The 19,886-nt window shown below is 40.4% G+C and overlaps 1 protein-coding gene across 1 annotated transcript; it reads left to right on the top strand.

The window, feature by feature from the left end:
- The first annotated feature begins 351 nt into the window (after nt 1–351).
- On the top strand, nt 352–19,564 carry dennd2c (DENN/MADD domain containing 2C). The gene is made up of 19 exons (XM_083553706.1): nt 352–860; nt 3,794–4,954; nt 6,544–6,668; nt 7,737–7,852; nt 8,072–8,230; nt 10,403–10,481; nt 10,579–10,626; nt 11,466–11,653; nt 11,756–11,865; nt 12,119–12,188; nt 12,334–12,411; nt 12,583–12,723; nt 13,755–13,903; nt 14,014–14,191; nt 14,660–14,701; nt 16,360–16,468; nt 17,565–17,807; nt 18,718–18,804; nt 18,891–19,564. The coding sequence occupies exons 2-19, from the start codon at nt 4,032–4,034 to the stop codon at nt 18,920–18,922; spliced, it is 2,877 nt and encodes a 958-aa protein (XP_083409832.1). The 5' UTR covers nt 352–860; nt 3,794–4,031; the 3' UTR covers nt 18,923–19,564.
- The last annotated feature ends 322 nt before the right edge of the window (nt 19,565–19,886 follow it).

The raw sequence follows: 19,886 nt of genomic DNA, 5'->3' as shown, positions 1-19,886 counted from the left end.
GTAGGTGACTCAATACTTTGGGCAATCTAGTGCAAGTCTTAGAGATATTTAATCAAAAAAATTTACATTTTAACTGGTTTGGTATCTATAGAAAGGAAGTGCCTCATAACTTTTAGAATATTTTGGAGTTCATAGTGGAAAATGTGATCCTCTGATGGAAAAGCAGGTCATTTGTGGATGTTATTTAGGAGTTCATTGTTGAAAACCTTCATCAATTCTAATAAAAGGAATGACTAATGATGTCGTGTTTGATTTTTTTTTGGGGGGGGGGGATATTTTTGCTTCTTGAGATATATTTCCTTCCTAAGATCTCATTTTCTTTCCTAAAGTAGCATATTGTTATAATTCAGTGCATTTCCCGTTTAGATCAGCAGGAGAGGATGAAGTGTTGTATGGTCGCAGCCCAGCTGCTCATCCACCACAGGAAAGTTTCCTCAGATGGCAGTGTGACAGCAGGACACGGAGCTCACAGGATTAACTCCGAAACTCCTAGTCTGGTTTTATTTATAAAACATTGTTTTTTTATTTTTATTTGATACAACTTTACTAAAGGAATGAAATTAGCGTCTTCCGGAACCTTTTTCTTTCCTCTCACCGAGAAGGACATGAATAGGAATGAATAGGGGGGAGCTAACAGGCTAATTAGCTTGCGTTAGCTCGCTTTTCCATGTCAACTTTCAACCACGTTTAGACGGTTTTTATCGTCGTTTATCTCTTGAGGGGAAAAAAAAAAACATTTCGTACAAGAAAACGAGACGCCTGGGAGAAGTTTTTGGTTTTTTTAACACATAAAAACCCTCATGAAAATGTGGAGCCGTATAGAAATCGCTTTTTGTCACTGGTATGAAACTCAACGTGAGGTGAGTGTTGGTGTAAATAACAATAACAATAATAATAATAATGATAATGCATCTTTTATTATCTTAACTTTCATACGATACAAACTTGATTATTCAGATGTTCTTAAATTATCCAACCGATGCTTGTTTATGAACTGAAGTTATAAGGTAATAAAATTGTTATTTATGTCTGAGATTTCAGTATGTCAGTCTCTGTGTCAGGGAGTTGTTGAGAGATATTGTCTATTGGAAAAAACAATAATCATTTTAATGCATATTATCCATTAAGAGATGACTTTTTATACCAGCAATGAGGTGAATTCAAGCTTGGTGCATGTCTAACATCTAAACAGCTTAGGAGCATCTCCTGAACATCTCATACCCACCATCCATGGCAAGTCCCCTCATGTAAACTTCACCTGAAGCCACTTTCGGCGCCTCCTGTCAGCCTCGTTTAGGACGATGTGGGATAATTGAGGGTTGTATGTCTCATTTTCTTCTCTCGTGGAGGTGTAGCTCCATCTCCTAAAAGCAGTCATTTGGAGCTGTGTTGTGTTATGGGTAAGCAGGTGGCTCAGACAACAAAGCGACTCCTTTATCCCGGCTCTGAGACGGCCGTTTTATCTTCAACCACTCCGCTTCATCCCTCTCCCGCAAATGAAAGCTTTCAGGTTTTTCCTTTTCCCACTCACCTCTGTTTCTCATCCCGGCTGAAGGAATAAAAGGTCGAACACGTGGACCGTTTTTCTTTAGAACGAAATCCGTAGATGCATCCTGTAAATTGCCTCGTGTTGTTATTCCGCCTTCCTTCCTTATTAAAAGCTTTGTCTCTGTAAGGATCGGGGATGGGTGGGATGGCGGGGGTCTGAAGCCCATCCCGGGAACACTGTGAACCCCGTCTGGGATGCCGATCCGTCGCATACACATGTTCACATATTCATTGACACCTTAGCATATGCACCATTCTGCCATCAGACATGTTTTTGGGCAGCGAGTCGAAATTGGAGAACCCAGAAGAAACCCATGCAACTTGAGGAATGAAACACGGGTGGGAACTTGAACTCAGGGCGACTATTAAAGGGGGAAACCCTTACGCTCATCATGTGCCGTGTAGTGTTCTGGTGTCAGGGAGGACTAATCATTCTTCTTCTTAAATGTGTGATGTGACGTCTGTTACGCACTACTGCCTGAGGTCAGCACAATCATGAAGCACATCTGAACACCAGCACAAGTAGCTCTTATGTGAACACTACCAGGTGTTTTCCTTCTGCATGAGAACAGATAAAATTGAGCTTTTATACCGAGCTTGAAAGCGAGGCGGTGGTCAACCTACGCGTTTTTTTTTTTTATTATTCTTGCTCTTGGAAACAATGAGAGTCTACAAAAACAAACTATAAAATGCCATTATCTATTTTATCACCTGGGTAATATATGGCAGATGGCGTTTATCGTGTGTGTGTGTAAGGCATCGATGCTATGCTTGTATCGAAATCAAATCCTCCTACAGCTCGTGCTTCATCGCTACATCCAAGAGCTGGGTAATTAAGGGAAAAGTTTGAGTAATGAACATGGAATCTCAGATTGTTGGAATGTGCCAAGCTTCGTTGTCATCAAATTATGCTTTGGGTTTTTCTTCTTCTAAACAGTTCACACAGCCTGGAAAAAGCACAGTCTTACTTACTCTTCAGAAGAAACCAAAAACATTTGACGGAGTGTTTTAAGAAAACCCGAGAGAAATGAATTATACTGAGTCATGTGGTTTGTTTGCACCAAAATGACATTGTTTGTGACCCCGCAGCCAAAATCTTGTGGGCCAGAATATGCAAGAGCTATAAAACTCAGCCTGCAGAATCAGACTGCATCCAGTTTTAAATACCCCACACCCCACTAACACAAAAAATGACAAACCATCATTATGGACTTTCTGCTGATCCTTGTTTCCTGCATCTCAGGAACAGGGGGATATCTTCCAGCAAAAGAGACAGACAGACTCACACACACACACACACACACACACACACACACACACACACGCTTACATGCGCACACAAGTGGGTCATTCAGGTTGATGTGGTGGTGATCCAGGGGGCAGGATTTTGGCTCTGATCTTGCACGGATTCCAGCACATAATTATTTTAGGTCAAAGCCCCATATGTGTCCATGTTGCTACAGGAATGTAGCACGTACAAATAATCATCATTACAATAAGACTGAGACGCTCGGGACCGAAGAATTCCATCGCGTCTTTCTGCACGAGCGCTTTTTAGTTTCCTCGGCGCAATGTGCAACGTGTCCAATGCACTTTGGCTGTGGATGAGGCGCTTGCGTTACTGCTGCCAGGTTCCATCCCAGCGTCAGCAAAGGCCGGAGAAACAGATTCCCTGAAAGTATTTCATGTGGTCTTTACTTGCGTTCAGCTTGTTCCACAGACATCGGCTTACTAACGTACGTGAAAGGGCGCATATTTGATTATTTTTTTTTTATATGCCTGAGGGTCCTTAAAAGGCTGCTTTTGTGCCCTGACAAAAGGCTGTCTATTTTGTGAGTATGGATGTAAAAATGCTTGAAATGCCTGTCCTCTTTTCATGCAATGCTGAAAGGGTATAGTGAAATTGAATTACATTATTCTCAAGTGCGTTAATGCACAGTGGTACTTGGGGACACCCTGATTGAGAGGGAAATGCGACATGGTGTAGGAGGAAGAGAAGGTTTGATGGGCCTCCGCTGATGACCTGCACAATGCCTCCAGTTCCTGTCGTTGTCTCTGTCCTTCTCTGTTTTTGATTATTTTTGGCCATGCTGCTGACCTTGACAAAGAAAGTCCTTTGCTGCTTCCTCTCTTTATACTATATCTATGCAATGTCATTGGCATGCAGCCAATCTTGTCTATTGTTTGGACTCAGTTTAGCTCTTGCATTTTGATGTATTTTTTTTTTTTATGTCTACTTTTGTAGGAGGTGGTTTGATTGAATAATGCTGCGGAAAATGAGCATTGGAAGCATCAATGTATATGACTACCAAGCAGCAAAAGTGAACCCTGTTAACTTGTCCTGAGGGTGAAAAGATTCATCCTGAATAGATTCGCCATTCTGCTGAGTACTTTATCCTGTCCAACAATGGCGGACAGATGCATGCGCTTCCTGCAGTGATGTCTGTGCAGTGAGTACTGGCTTGCTTTGTAGTCTGCTCGCCATGCTGGCCCTGGGAGTGGACTATGACAAACCAGGAGGACGAGGAGGAGGAAGAAGAGCAGGTACTGCATGCCAGTTGCCTGTTTCAGGGAGAGCGTTGGCACGGGAGTCCGGCGTCGGTATCAAGCAAAAGATCTCTCAGTGGGAGGGTTTCAGCCAGCAGGAGGACTCGCACGGGGGGAGGCCCAATGCCCAGAACCCCCCTGCCTCACACCCTCCTTCTGGGGACATGAGACCTTGCATTCCCGTGGACAATAAAAGTGATGGACTGCGTGGAAAAACAAGCCCGGCTAAAGCCAAAATCCTGGGTTTGGATTTCAGTGAAAACCAAACCATGCACAGACCGTTTACAGCGGGACGGAAATCCGAACCCGAGCACAACCAACCACTTTTATACGAGGGTATAACTTCGACTCCCAGGACTAAGTCTTCACCAGGCCTGACCCGAGCACAACATCCTGTAAACAAATGGGATGCTTCAAAGCAGACAATCCATTACAGTGCCATTGACCATGTCACTGCCGAGGATACGGGATTGCTGCACAAAGGTGACGAAGACCCCGATGACTCGCTGCCCCCTGGGAATTTCTACACCTCTCGGGGCTTTTGGAGGCGACTGGAGGGCGAGGATTCTCCTTGGAAAAATGAGAAGGAATCCTCACCCGTGTCTAAGCATCTTATCTCGGTGGGTGCTGAAATGACCCGGCAGAATCCCAACACACCACCACCTAAACCACAACGCACATTCCAGTACCAAGGAGCCAACAACACATCTACGAATTTAACGCAACGGGAGAAGACGAATTCTCCCCTGAGCCAATCACAGCAGCTCAGAAAGCGTGATGTCATGCGCCCACCCAGTGTCCCGCCTCCACCATTTCCTGTCGCCACCGGCAACGGCATTTCAAGAAACAGAAAAAACAGGTGAGTGAATGAAAAACTTGGTGGGTTTCAAAGATGCATTCCTTAAACAAGGATTTTATAGGTTGGTGTGCATCAAGTAAGGAATTAAACAAGATGATGGAGGGAAAAAAATGACAAATATCATGACAACAGCACAAGTCTTTTCCCAGCAAGCAGTTTGTCATGATATTTGTTTTTTAAGCCAAATAGAAAATAAAGCTACCACACTATTGTCTTTATTTGTCTTATTAAAACGTATTTTCTTTAAATAAAATACACTGGATGCATCTAAATATTTTCTACAAACATACTTTGCATTTATCTTTTATTGGTCTTTTGAGGGTCATTTAGGATTCGTGTTTAAAAACCTAATGCTACTAATCTTAAAATGAACGACTGATTGAATGGAAGACTGTATTTGCTGTAAAACTTAAATGATAATAATAAAAACCAAAGTAAAAATAACTAGCAAGAACCAGTTTAATATATTACGACACAGCATTTTTAACTGATCTCTGTTCAAACACGAAAGACTTTCGTCTTCATGTCCCCACCCTTTTACATGTTTTGGGTCTTGATTTGTTTGGCATCTCCTGCTAGGAGGGGGGCTTCTCTGTCTCTGTTTAATCTCTAGTGTAACAAATGATCTTCTTTCTTTATTATAGATCTAATGACAGAATGGCTTTTTATGATGCTGGAAATTTCTACTAAAAGTTTTAAAAGACACAGTTTGCCTTGTTTGTGGTTGGGCAACGGATCAGATGTCTGCTAATCAAAGATCCAGATTTTTGCTCCGTTCAAGGCTGGCGATATAGTCATGAAATCACATTTTCCAATTTTGCGTCAATTTCCCATCAAGATGTTGGGAATTCCACAGGCTTGTTGTCAAGTAAACAGTCTGTATGTCTTTTTTTTTTTATTTAAAGACTGGCCCTCAAACTCAATTTAACACCTAATCCAAATGATTACATTGAGGTGAAGCGTGCGTGTAAGATGAAGAGAGTGAAACCTGGCCCGTGCGTTCCGCTTCTGACATCCTCCCCGTCAGTTTCGCTTCTTTGCTCGTCAAAGCTTAGGAGCTAGAAGCGGGAGAGGGTGAGAATGTAACCCTTTTGGCTGTGTTCCAGCTGTGAAGTCAGGTTTTCTCTGTGGGAGTCTGAGCCTATTGTCTCTATTTGGCCTACTTCTGCCTCAGCCAATCGTCCAAAGGTCACATGAGGCATTTTTATTACATTTTCACATGATTTTGTTTATAAATCTTTTTTTTTTTTACATTACAGTATAAACTTCTTGTTTTTTTTTTTTATCTGGGCATATGGTTTACGTTTGCATCTGTTTTGTAACGCATTCCCGCTAACAGCTGTAATTCGACATGGAGGCAGGATGTCACCTGCCCCAATTATCACACTTCCTCTGACCTCAAGAAACCTTGCTATTGTTATACTTAATTTGTGAGCTTACACACACACACACACACACACACACACACACACTGAGAGAACTGTGTACTATTAAGTCCGATTGTTGATTGTACTGACAGATACATAGTCAAAGATCAGAAGTTGCACTAAAGGCTGATTTCACACGTGATGTGCCGTGTCACTCGACAGGAAATCATTCGAATTCGAGGACGTGGTCCGTTGGACGGCTCAGCAGGGGTCCAGAGAGACGGAGTCACGCCGCTCGGGGCTGTACCACACCCGGTCACAAGACAGCGTTTACGAAGACATCATCTGTGAGTCTTTGACTTGGAACAAGAGGAAGCCAAACACATGCGTAACCGAAAAGCTATGATGATGAAACACAGAGTGCAAAATGACAGGTTTTTGGACAAGGCTGCGACAGAACAGCTGCAGCTAAGCAAATGTTAAACACACAGTCCGGAGGCAAGCTAGGAAATCTGTTATTTGAGAGACCAGTTAACACTTTAGGGAACACAGAATAAGCACCGAGAGCACGAAACATCATCAGATTTGACAGAATGTTTAATCGTAAAGTGTGTTTAACAGATGGTTCAGTTCACACTAATAACAAGCTTATGATCGGATTTTGCCCGCTACAGGGCTACTCAAGCGGTCAGCTAAACAGCACACTATGGTAACGGGATCCAGTTGTCAGGAATTTTGATCAAACTGAAGGATTGTGATCTATAAACTGTTATTCCTTTATTATATTTTCAAACACAAAGTGTTTTTCCCCCCAGAACTCAAAAGTGCCCTATGGTGTGCAGCCTAAAGGACTTCCAAATAAACATTTTGCCTACCAAAGGAAGCAACCTGAGAGTGGATTCATTAGCAGTAAATATCATGAAATCAAAAATTACACAATGGATCAAATAACGGTTACCATGCCTTCGTGGATTGTTACTAGGCTAAATAAATAACGTCTCGTAGGAAAAACTCATAACAATCATCAGCCAAATCCAGTGTAATTTGTTATTCTGGAAACAATAAATAACATATTAGGAGGAGTACATTCATATAAACATGAGATTTGCAGTTCGAGCTGCTGTTGAAGAAAATGAATCAAGACTTTCTGACCAATCAGAATCAAGATTTCCGCAACTGCTACTAGGAAACGTCTCTAAACTAAGATCTTTACTAATTGTTAAGAGACTTTTAACTGACTCATGTAAGCGGTTTAATTCCACGTACTAGGAATATGTGTAAAACCACAGAATTGTTACTAGATTATTGTAGAGTTTATCAAAAATCTTTACACATTTACTCCACATTAAGCACCTTGTGACTCAAGTGTGTCTCATGATGGTAACTTCTTGCATGTCTCAACTCTTCCTGTGCAGCGGACGTATTAAGGGAGAACCCATATGAAGACATCAAAGTGTCTCCGATGTGTCTTCCTATCATGCGTTCCCGAAACTGGACCATTGCTCAGAGATGGACGCCGTGCTCTCCGAAGGTGACCATCAGTAACTACTTCAAGTTCTCCAATACCCCAACACGGATATTTTAGTCTGATACTAGAACAAATCGGGCATCTGAAACCAACAGACCTGACCGCAATGTATTTCTGCAGTATTTCTGGTGTGACTGTACAGATTTGAATGGCAATCAGTAGTGTTTTGTCTGCCAGTTTCCCTTTTTTTTTGACTTCCTTTGTGTTTTTCTCGCACTGTAGTTGCCGCGGAAACCCCTCACGTTACGAGCCGATGCTGACAGGCTACACGAGGCCTACAAGCAGACTGCAACGCCACAGCTTCAAACGTCAAACACGAACACGCCTAAGCCATCAGCAACAAAGCAGGCTACTGCCTACAGAACACCGCGGCAGCCTCATGTAATCCCACATGCCAAAACCTGATTCTCCGGTTGTTCTATAACATTATATCCGTGCTTCAGAAGGTCAGCGTAATGATGAGCAAAAAAAAAAAAGTCTAGGATAAAAAAAAAAAAAAAAAAACAATAATTGAGCAGGAATGTTGGGGGAAGTGATGAGGAAATGCATGGAGGAGGCAGGAAACACCTTTTATGGAGCGGAAACAGGGAGCGTTTATCATCGGTCACATGTGGCTCTTACTAGCGACTTTTGACTAACTAGCTTTTAATGGACATGTGTTCAGGTTGGATAGAGTCAGTTTTGAACAGCTGCTGACAGCTGATACATTCAGAGGGATTCTTATTCGAATGGTCTAATTGGTGAGCTTGGGGCGGTTTAAGCACACTCAAACACATGAAGCGAATGGAGGGAAGCTGCGCTCCTGATGTTAGAGAGGCGAGGGTAGAGGTAAGAGCCACTCTTGCATATTCCTCACGTGTTTACTCTACTCGAAGAGGATAAGAGCTAGATATTTTCCATTAAATCGAAGGGAATCATCATTATTAAAAGTTCACCAACTCAACTGTCAAAAAACAGTTGATAGATTTGGTACTTTAGTTCGATTGGCTGATTTATGTTCAACCGCATGATAAACCCCTCAGTATAGTCTCGTGACTACATCACCGCTGCCGACGGTTGCTAGTTTATTATATATTTTATAGTAGATATTTTATATTTATATCTAATTGTTTATTCAAATTAGGCGTCCACAACTACCGGGGCATGGATCATTTGGAACTGGGCTGTTCAGAATGAACAAACTTTTATTTATAATAATAATAATACAATTTTTATTCACAGTCTGCAGGGGGATTTATTGTTAAAAAATGGCCACTTGTGCCTTGATTTAGTAGCTTTTTTCCTACACATCGATAAATTAAGCTTTGATTCTGCATTATGGTGAGTTGAGTTACATTTTTATTAAACACTGATCAGGTATACCATTATGAGCGGTGACGTAAATAACACTGATTATTTCTTCATCATGGCACCTGTTAGTGGTTGGATATATTTAATAGGCAGCAATTGAACATTTTGACCTCAAAGTTGACGTGTTAGAAGCAGGAAAAATGGATGAGCGTAAGGATTTGAGTTTGACGAGGGCCAAATTGTGACGTCTAGACGACTGGATCAGAGCATCTCCAAAACTGCAGCTCTTGTGGTATGTTTCCTGGTCTGCAGTGCTCAGTATCTATCAAAAGTGCTCCAAGGAAAGAACAGTGGTGAACCGGCGACCGGAAGGAATGAGGGAAGTCTGGCCAGGTGATCCGATCCAGCAGACAAGCTCCTGTAGTTCAAATTGCCGCAGAAGTAAATACTGTTAATGCTCGACAGGTCAGAACTGGTTTGATCTGAAGAAATCTTCACTTGTGTTTAATTGGCTAAAAATATCTCAAAATTTTATACCAACAATTAGACAGACATTTGGGAATGATGAAGTTTGAGCTACATTGACTTAGAATCATAGAAATGGAGTCTCATCTCTAAAAGCATGAAATGATCTAAAGTTATACCTCACTTTATAAATATCGCTGACTGAAGACGGTATTTGTTTACTTCCTTGAAATGCAAATGTGTGTGGGACTCGCTCCTTCAGTACAGATGTGAAAGTATGTTCATAAATAATGTTTTTTTTTATCACCTGGTTTATCTCAGTATGTACTTTGGTAATTAAATTGGCTAATTACTTTGGTAATGGCATGCATTGTGTTTAGCTTGAGGTTTTATACACCAATGCTTGAGGTCTACATTTGGATGATAAACTACATTTCAGTTGTAATGCATGCTCAATTCATCTAGTTATTCATGATGACTAAAAAAGGACTGGGTTTTATCAGAGGAAGAGCAGAAGACATTTCTCTCCCACTACTTCCTACTCAGCTGTCACATTGTCTATAGTGCAAGGTTGGTTCAGTGACATGTTCCCCTATAAAAAAAAAAAAAAAAAAAAAAAACTTGCCCAACTTGTTTCTTCTCTTGCAGTATGAACTGAAAAAGAAAAATACACCCTTTTAATTACATGTCCCAGTTCACATTTATTTCATTCTCTGCATTTTTAATAACACGTGAATAAGTTGGTTAAGCCTTCGATGAAAACCTTGTAACCTTGTAACCTGTGTGCTTATTGTGCAGTATGTGAGCAGGATCGAGGAGATCTTCCAGGCCAAGAGAGGCAAAAAGAGAGTGAAAAGCCAGACAAGTGCCAGCAAAGGTACAACCGTGATGCTCACATATTAGTAATTTCACACGCTACCTATTTTTGCATTGAGGAAACGCATCATTCTTTTTCTGTCTTTCTTGTTGTGCAGAGGAATTGAGTGGAACAGAAAGCGATCCAGAAGAGAGCACTAAAAAAGGTTTGCTACTTCGTCCAAGTTGCGGGCATCCGAAAGTCCAATTATTTTCTTACTCAACTAAAACGGCTTTTAAATGAATTTCGATTTCGCTGATTCAACTGTAGAGTGGAGAAAGTGTTAAGCTAAGCTGAGGGGTTTTGGGCTTGATTCCAGGAACCTGAGACACATTTCCACCAGATGAAAGAGCCAATTTTAGTTCACTGTAGTAGTTCCAACAATCTTTTAGTTCCTGCTCCAGATCAGGTGTATATATATATATATATATATTTTTTTTTTTTTTTTTTTTTTTTTTTTTTTTTTTTTTTGCAAACAGGGGTTATTGGGTTTAGAGCTTGGCATATTGAATATCATTCAGAGTTTTAGAAAAGACTGGCATTAAATGAAGCGTTTTAAACCCTTAGAGAGATTGGAGATGTGGCAGGGCTGGTAAAGCAGAACTTTTTATTATTGCTAATATACCAATTTGGGAGAGATTTTGTTTATTACAAATACAGCAACTAACTATCCAAATGCACCATGCCTTGCTTATGACAACGCTTAGTTAATGTGTGTGTGGGGTCCATGTACAGTGCATCCGGAACGTATTCACAACACTTTATTTTTTCCACATTCTGTTATGTTACAACATTTTTCCAAAATGGATTAAATTAATTATTTCCCTCAAAAAGAAATCCCATGTACATAAGCATAAACAGCCGTTGCCATGACACTCAAAAAGTGAAGCGCTGTGAATACTCTCCAGATGCCCTGTAGATCTCTGAAGGAATAATTGTTCTAATTATAATCATTGCCCTGATAACAAATGGCCTGTGTTTATTTTTACTCCGTGTTCGGATCAGGTGGCTCCCAGCGCTTGGTCTATGTGCAGTCCACTTTAAAGAGGAGGCCAGGGTATCGCACCCTGGAGAGAGATCTCATCCAGCTGCAGCAGCAACAACTCTTCCAGCTGTTTGTTGTGGTGTCCCTTAGAAAACGCTCCCCCGGAAACGCGTACTACCCAGAGATCACACAACAGTTCCCAACTAAGGTACGGAACCAGTGGAGAGCGTTGATATGTGATTACAGCAAACAACACAGGATTTGAGGTGTACAGTCCACATAAACGTGCTCTACTAAATATCGTGTGCAGTTTGAGAAGACTTCCCGGATGTCTCGTGAGACCGAGGACCGGTTGAAAGCCATTCCTAACTTCTGCTTCCCCGATGCTCAGGACTGGAGACCATCTGCAGATATCAACAGGTTGGATTGCAAACCGCATTTCCGCCTCGTTTCTGACTCATGTTTTTAAAGTTTGACCAAGTTGCTGAGTCACACAACACTCGAAAACAAGCTTGTAACTTAGTCAGTGTTTCTTCTGACCAGGCCCATAATGGTTTTGTTCTTCAAAATGACTCACTTTTTTTTTATGGCGCCGTAAAACATATCGTAGAGTTCTGAACCGAGTTCCTCAGCAGTGCTTAGATCTGAATCAACTGTTGTTCCTCTCCCATAGTGAAACCTTTTCATTCGTTCTGACCGGAGAAGACGGGACGCGATGGTTCGGTTATTGTCGGAAAATCTTGGTGAGTTGGAGCAATGACACACGCCGTCAGCAGGAACATAATGAATACGTGTGATGGAATATTAATAGGTTGTGTTGGGGTACGCTGCCATTCTGCGGAGTCATTGTCACTTTGATGTGTGTCGGTTTGCCTCTGTGTCCTGCAGCCCTCCGGAAAGGGGAAGAGGCTGCCTGAGGTTCACTGCATCATCAGCAGGCTTGGTTGCTTCAACTTGTTTTCAAAGGTCAGGGGAATTTCCAGTGTTTTTCTCAAGACTGAATTCTGGGTTGAAAACTGACTTGATCTTTAAAAAAATAAATAAATAAAAACAACCATGCAGGAGGAATTAAACACTTCACCATGTCTAGGTCATGTGACAACAAAAGTTAATAGAAATACATGTCCGCATGTGCAGATCCTGGAGGAGGTGGAGAGGAGGAGAGAGATCTCTCCTGCTCTCGTCCACCCGTTCATGCGCAGCGTCATGGAGGCTCCGTTTCCTGCTCCAGGACGCACCATCACTGTGAAGAGCTTTCTGCCCGGCTCTGGCAACGAGGTGAGGCCGTCCTCTGTGCATCATTCTGCAGATATGACCATAATGCCATAGCATTATAATCTCACTATAGTGGTATAACCAAATAATGAAAGATTGATTTGCCTTCCAATTAAATACATTTAAGTTACTGCAGTCTTTTATTAAACTTTGTTCTGTTTAAATCATGCCTTAAAAGCGTGTTTATTAAAAACAGCCAAGTCTTGTGTCACAAAACCAGTCTGGCAGCAGATCAGGGGGAAAAAAAACAAAAGAATAAACTTGCTCTTTGTCTTTATATATATATATTTTTTTGGTCACACAGATTTTAGAGATCTGTATTTCATAAAGCTACATTAGCGCAAGAGACGTGTTCAAACGAGTACAACTTTTTATAAAATCAGGCCAACCTTTTTTTTTTTTTTTTTTTTTTTTTTTTTGTGCATAAACCGGTTTTAAAGCTTTGTTTTCCCACAATGCCACAACCTTAAGGTCAGAAGATTTTCAACAGTTATTGTTTTTGTCTCAGCACATGAGCCAACTCTGTGAAAATATCTGAATTCTGGTCAATTGTCCACTTGCTTAGTGTTCAAGCTTTAAGTGATACAAATCCTGTTTCTGATATTAATATAAAAGATCGAAGTGCCATAACTGTTGCTGCCTGAATTGATTTCTATGGGACGTTCTAGAAACCTCCAATGTTAAAAATTATTATTTAGAACTGGAAAACTGGACATTGAAATAAAAAAAAATTTTCCTCTGATGATCTTGTACTTTAAGCACAGAAACACAAAGACAAAATAGAGCATTGGTTCATCCTGGTTTTATTTATTTATTTATTTATTTTTAGACATGTTAGTTGCCTTGCACATCCAAAGCCTATGAAAAAACAGGGCTTGAAGTGGAAATACCAGGCACACACATTATTCACACACTCTTTTATGCTTAGGGGCCATTTTAAAGTAGTCACTCCACCTTTTCTTGGACCCTGAATCTGTGGTTCATCAGCTCAAGTTGTGCCAAAGTTCTACTAAGACTTTTTTCCCTCCGTGTAGGAGCTGACTCTATGTCGGCCGGTGGACTCGCGACTGGAGCACGTGGAGTTTGAGAGTCTGCTGCGGTGTCTGAGCGTGAGCAGGCTCCTGCAGGTTTTCGCCTCACTGTTGCTGGAGAGGAGAGTCATCTTCATCGCAGATAAACTCGGGTACGGTGCGGTAGGATCTGATTTTGGTTGGGTATGCCATTTGAAGGATTATTATACATGTACGAGCAGTCGCAGTAAGATTCTCTCTCTCTCTCTCTTTTTCCTCCCAGCACCTTGTCTCAGTGTGCACACTCAGCACTTGCTCTCCTCTACCCTTTCACATGGCAGCACACCTTCGTGCCCGTGCTACCTGCTAACATGCTGGACATTAGCTGCTCTCCAACTCCCTTTGTCATGGGAGCGCTGTCTCCATCCCTCGACCAGCTGTTGGATTTGCCCATTGAGGAGGTCGGTCACTTCAAACTAACCGTTTTACAGAAAAAGTCGGAAGTTGTATAGTACTGAAATTTGTCCTTATCAAATATTCACATCGTGGTGCATCAGTGCAAAACCAGATGTGGTCTTTGAATTCATTTAATGAAACATGAGATTGTGTTACACTTATTGTAAAAACTGAATATTGCAGACTTTGCTAAACTGATAAAATGTCTGTTTGTATTTGTTATTAAAAAAAAAAAAAAAAAAAAAAAAAAAATAGACTTTTATCTATAATTATTTCATGGAAATATATTCTAGGTTTTGAGATTTATGCAAACAATATATGATGTGAATCATATATGAATGAATATGATATGATTCTTGTATCCGTATTTTAAAAGGCTTCTGATCATTAGGTAACACTTTGTTATTAAGGCATGACAGAATAATCATATTCAGCCAATACAAGTGAACCAGTTAATATTACTCTCCTTTCAGGTGCTCATTGTGGACCTGTGTGCGGACAAGTTCGTTGTGCAGGTAAGTGTCGTATTGTGGCCACTTTTCCAGTAAAGAGGTGTGTGTGTGTGTATACTGTTGTTAAAAAGGTGTGGATCTTTTATGTAAGACTGGAGTGATCTGAGGATCAAGCCCAGGCCTGTGTTATTAATTATTTGCATTCAAACAAATGACGTTTCTGGATTTGGATGTTCTCAGTTCTAAAATGTTTGAACTGAGTGAGCAACGCAGCAGGACGTGCTGTTCCAATTTTACCAATGAAGGTGTGGTACTGCATGAAATAGTGTTATTCTCACCACATGGAAGTGTTTCATTTTTCCACAGCTATTTGCTATTAATAGTCTATTTTCTATTGATTTTATTCTATTTATCAAATGATATATTTATACTGTGTGTACAATTATGAAAACCAATCAAATCAAATTTAATTTGTCACGTAAACAAACATACAGAGTACGACATGAAGTGAAATGCTTTTTACGACGGTCCGGCATGAGGGAATAGAATGAGGAAAAATAAATCAAGAAGGTAGATAAATAAAAGGTATAAACTATATAAAATATATGAAGATATATGTGAAAAAATAAGTGTATATACAAGGATGCGTATGATCGTAAAACACTAAAATTGAAGGTGATTGATGTGATTGTCCTTAAAGTGACCATGTGCAGTATGGTGTAGTATAAAGTGCACTGTGCTGTGCAAGTCCAAAATTTAAGTGACAGTCCAGAGATTAAAGTTTTATAGTGCAAAAAAAGGTGTGCAGACAAACTATACGTAGTTACGGAGTGTAAAACAAATTATAACTTTTGATCAAGTCAAATCTTTTATTGTCATTCCAACCATATTCAGTGCAGTACACAGTGAAACAACTCAACGTTCCCCCAGGACCAAAGACAAATAAGAAAACTACAGTGACTCTGTAGCACTGAGCAGTACAGTACAAAAGGTTTGTGCAAACAGCAATACAGAGAAGTGGTGGCTCAGTGGTTAGAATGTTGGACTATTGATCAGAAGGTCGTAGGTTCAAATCCCAGCTCCATCAAGCGGCCACTGATTAACAAGACCCTTAACCCCCCCCACTGCTCAGCTGTATTAATATGATAATTGTAAATCGTGCTGGATAAGGGCGTCTGCCAAATGCCACGAATATAACTGTACACACTAAACAGTTGTTCATGTATTCTTTATAATAAAGCAATAAGCCACTTGTAACACAGAGTTCAAACTCCCTCTGTTAAGAGATTAGGTACTAGATTAGATCAGATTACTATTAAAGGAATAGTTTTAGCTCTCGACACAAGTTCACATTTTGTGCGTGAATCAGTCTATGGGCAGTATCCACCATTTAAACAGCACGTTGTTACTATAGAAATTAATTCTGTATGACAACAGTATTCATTTAAAAGTGTGAGATGTCAGAACTGCCATTATAGAACATTACTCAACACCTCCTGACCAATCAGAATCGGTACTACGATGTTGCTCCTGTACGGACACATCTGTTGCAGTTACAGTAACTTTGCTGTACTGTTAGATCATTTTTATGCACGTTTCACAGGAGTAATAATTTCCTGAGTGCATCTCTACTTTTACTCAAGTACATGGTTTGTGTATTTGTACTTCTTTTACTGTTATCTTCTGCATCTCATGCTTGAATATTTCTGCATGTCTGCCAGATGGGAGATGAGGACTGCATCCTCCCCAGTAAGCTTCAGGCAGCCCTGCAGGAAGTCCTGGACTGTCGGGAGGAGATGCTGGAGCACAGTAAAAACGACAGGAAGGGAGGTCAGTGCAAACATTTGGCACGTGTTTAAACAGATGAACATACAAAAGCAATGCACATTTTTTGTACATTTTTTAACAGTGTGGCCTGAACCTTCTGTATTTAATGATTTATAAATGTTTTTTGGTTGAAAAATCAAAAGTAAAAGACCCCACGCTCATTGATGAATAATCTCAGTCAGACTGCTGAGTAAGGATTTTTTAAAAAGCTGGACAAAACCTGATTAATGCACAAAAGCTGCTTTCAACATTTTAATGAATTTTTTTAAAATGTTAAAATGATGAACAGCTGGTAAATTTCTGCATCTAATTACACTAGCTTTTCACTTTTTTGATAATGAAATTGAATTCATTTCCACACTATTTTCAATTAAATTTCATTTTATTTGTATAGCGCTTTTTACAATGGACATGTTTTGTCAAAGCAGCTTTACATGGATAAAGGTAAAAAGAATGTGTATGTTTATTTCTTATAAGTTAGTTTCTTATAATTGTTTATCCCTTATTAGCAAACCAGTGGCAGGAAAAAACTCCCTGAGATGGTATGAGGAAGAAACCTTAAAAGGAACCAGACTCAAAAGGAAACCCATCCTCATCTGGGTTGCACCGAATGTTCATTCAAATGACAAAATTTTCACTTGCTGTCTAGTTAATAATGTTATAATGTCATAATGCTACACCTTGTGTGTGTGTGTGTGTGTGTGTGTGTGTGTGTGTGTGTGTGTGTGTGTGTGTGTGTGTGTGTGTGTGTGTGCGCGCTATGGATGGATGGATGGATGGATGGATGGATGGATGGATGGATAGATGATGTCTGTCTCTCTGTCTGTCTGTCTCAAAGCTATCCGAAATTAAATCTCAAAATCCAAGGAACACATTACAACGTAATTTGCTGACTAGTGCTAAAATCTATCTGACCATTATCTCCACACTTTATTTATTTATTTTTTGTAGAAATGACCCAAATATGGATTTTTTTTTTTTTATTTTATTATTATTTATTTTTTTTCTTCAGCTGTATAGTGAAAAGAGAGAGGATGGTTTGTTTATCACATAATTCTGCTCGGTATATATTATTTGACTTCTGCCTCCGTGCGTGTAGAGGAGTGCAGCCTGAGTGCGCTGGTGTCCGAGACGTTTGTGAGATTCTTCGTGGAGCTGGTGGGCCATTACCCGCAACACATCCACGAGACGGGATACAACGGCGTCCGCGAGCTCAACAGAGACACTTTCAGAAAGTCACATCCGTCCCGAGGCGTCCGTCAGTTCCTCCAGCTGTTTATGGACACGCAGATGTTCGCCGGCTTCATCCAGGACCGAGAGCTCCGCAAGGGCGGAGTCAAGGGTGAGCGAAGACACTGGCGTATACATAACACATGATCGTCGCACTTGTGTCTTTATTTACAATATGGTTTCAAAAATCATATTTGATCTAAAAAAAAAAAAAAAAGTTTACATTTTGTTTTATGTAGAACAGAGTGTGGATTTATGAGAACTGAAGCTGGATGTTTTAGTTGTGCAGGAACTGAAAAGTGCACGTACAGCTTTGTTTCCTGGTGCCAGCTTTTAAATGGTTTACAGCAGGGGTCTCCAATCTTTTCCAGAAAGGGCCAGTGTGGATGCAGGTTTTCATTCCAACCAATCAATGGTCACACCTGATAGTCATTTACAATGAAGATCATTAGATTTGAACAGGTAGAATTTGGTGTGGACTCGCTTGGTTGGAATAAAAACCTGCACCCACACCGGCCCTTTCTGGAAAAGATTGGAGACCCCTGGTTTACAGGAACTGAGGCACAAAACAATAATTGTTAGGAAAATAGAAGGGAAATTGACTTTTCAGAAAATTCCAATAAGTCTATACTTCCACAGTGTGAGATGATTAATGGCAAATTATACATAATTGTAGGTAAAGTCAGGTAGTGATGTAGGTGAGGTGAGGAGGCCTGGAGTGGACACAATTGTCCACAAGCACACTCCAGAATCTAGTGGAACATCTTCCCAGAAAAGTGGAGGGAATTTTAAGGGCAAATTGGGACTAAATATGGAATGCGATGATCAAAAAGCACATACCATATTTATGACCGGATGTCCGCAAACTTTTGACAATATGGTGAACAAGTGATATGAAACTCGGTCCCTTTGAGAAGCAGTATATAGAGCAGTAGTTATTTACCTACACAGGCCACGAATGGGAACGATTAAACGATTCTCTCTCTCCCTCTTCCTCTCCCTCTCCCTCTCTCTCTTCACAGGCCTGTTTGAAGTAAGAACAGCAGAATATCTCTCCTCCTTTCCTGAGCCTGAACCCAGTGGCGTCAACAAATTTCTCAAGGGTCTCGGTAAAGCCTCTTGGTTCACCTCAGCCAAAAAAGGGAATCGTTTGTATTCTGAGTTTGCTCACTGTGACGGTCTGTTGTGCTTTCAGGGAACAAAATGAAGTTCTTACAGAAAAAGTGACGGATTGCCTAAGGAGAGGAGGAAAAAAGCCTAATGTGGCGTGCAGGGTGAGTTTGAGCACTGAGAGGGGAGCTGTGAGTCACCGCACCGATCGTTTGCTTCAGAGAAAAACCCGACCGGCTGGGTGGAGACGAGATCGAGCCTGGACCGGGGTGGTTTCGCCCTGACAGGAGCGCCTGTGCAATGCTTAAAGGATGGTAAAAAAAAAAAAGGAAATGGAGTATTATGATTATTCAAAAGAAGAGAAAGACTGTAGGCCTGGGAGAAAAGTGTTGTGGTTAAAGCTGTTCGTTTTAGAGTAAAGGATCAGTCGGAAAAGTATTTTTATTTTTTTTTATACTTTCCAGATTGGAAAGTAGTATTTCAAATTAAATGCACCTGAAATCAAGAAATGGTTTTCCATTTCTTTCAGAGCTGATGTATTTATACGTGTAATAATAATATTAATACCTCTGAGGCACACTGATTTGCTTCTTTCTGTCTGTAATTTTACCTTTTTTTCCCTCCTTTTATTAAGCGTTTGTGAATAAAGTGTACAAAAAATGTTTTAGATGCTTTACATGTTATAGAGGTTTACATGCATAATAACCAGAAAGTGTTTTGCCCTGTGTTCAAATAAATGACCTTAGCTGAAAACTGAAACATTTTTTTGTGGTCGGTCTGTCTGTCTTTTCTATCCTTCTGTCTGTCTGTCTTATCTACCCGTATGTCTCTCTATTTATCCATCTTTCTATACATCTAGCTGTCTGTCTGTCTGTCTGTGTTTCTGTCTGTCTGTCTCTGTCTAGCTGTCTATCTACCCCTTTAATTGTCTGTTTATTTGTCTGTCTATCTGTTTGTGTGTGTGTCTATATCTTTATTTATCTATCTGTCTCTTATTTATCTATCCATCTGTGTCTATCTCTGTCTGTTTGTCAATCCCTCTTTTTGTTTGTCTATCTATCCATTTGTCTGTCTCATCAAT

The sequence above is a fragment of the Silurus aristotelis genome (assembly GCF_946808225.1).
Source record: "Silurus aristotelis genome assembly, chromosome: 11".
Classification (NCBI taxonomy): Eukaryota; Metazoa; Chordata; class Actinopteri; order Siluriformes; family Siluridae; genus Silurus; species Silurus aristotelis.
The sequence above is the reverse complement of the archived record's forward strand: the minus strand, read 5'-3'. Positions and strand labels throughout refer to the sequence as shown.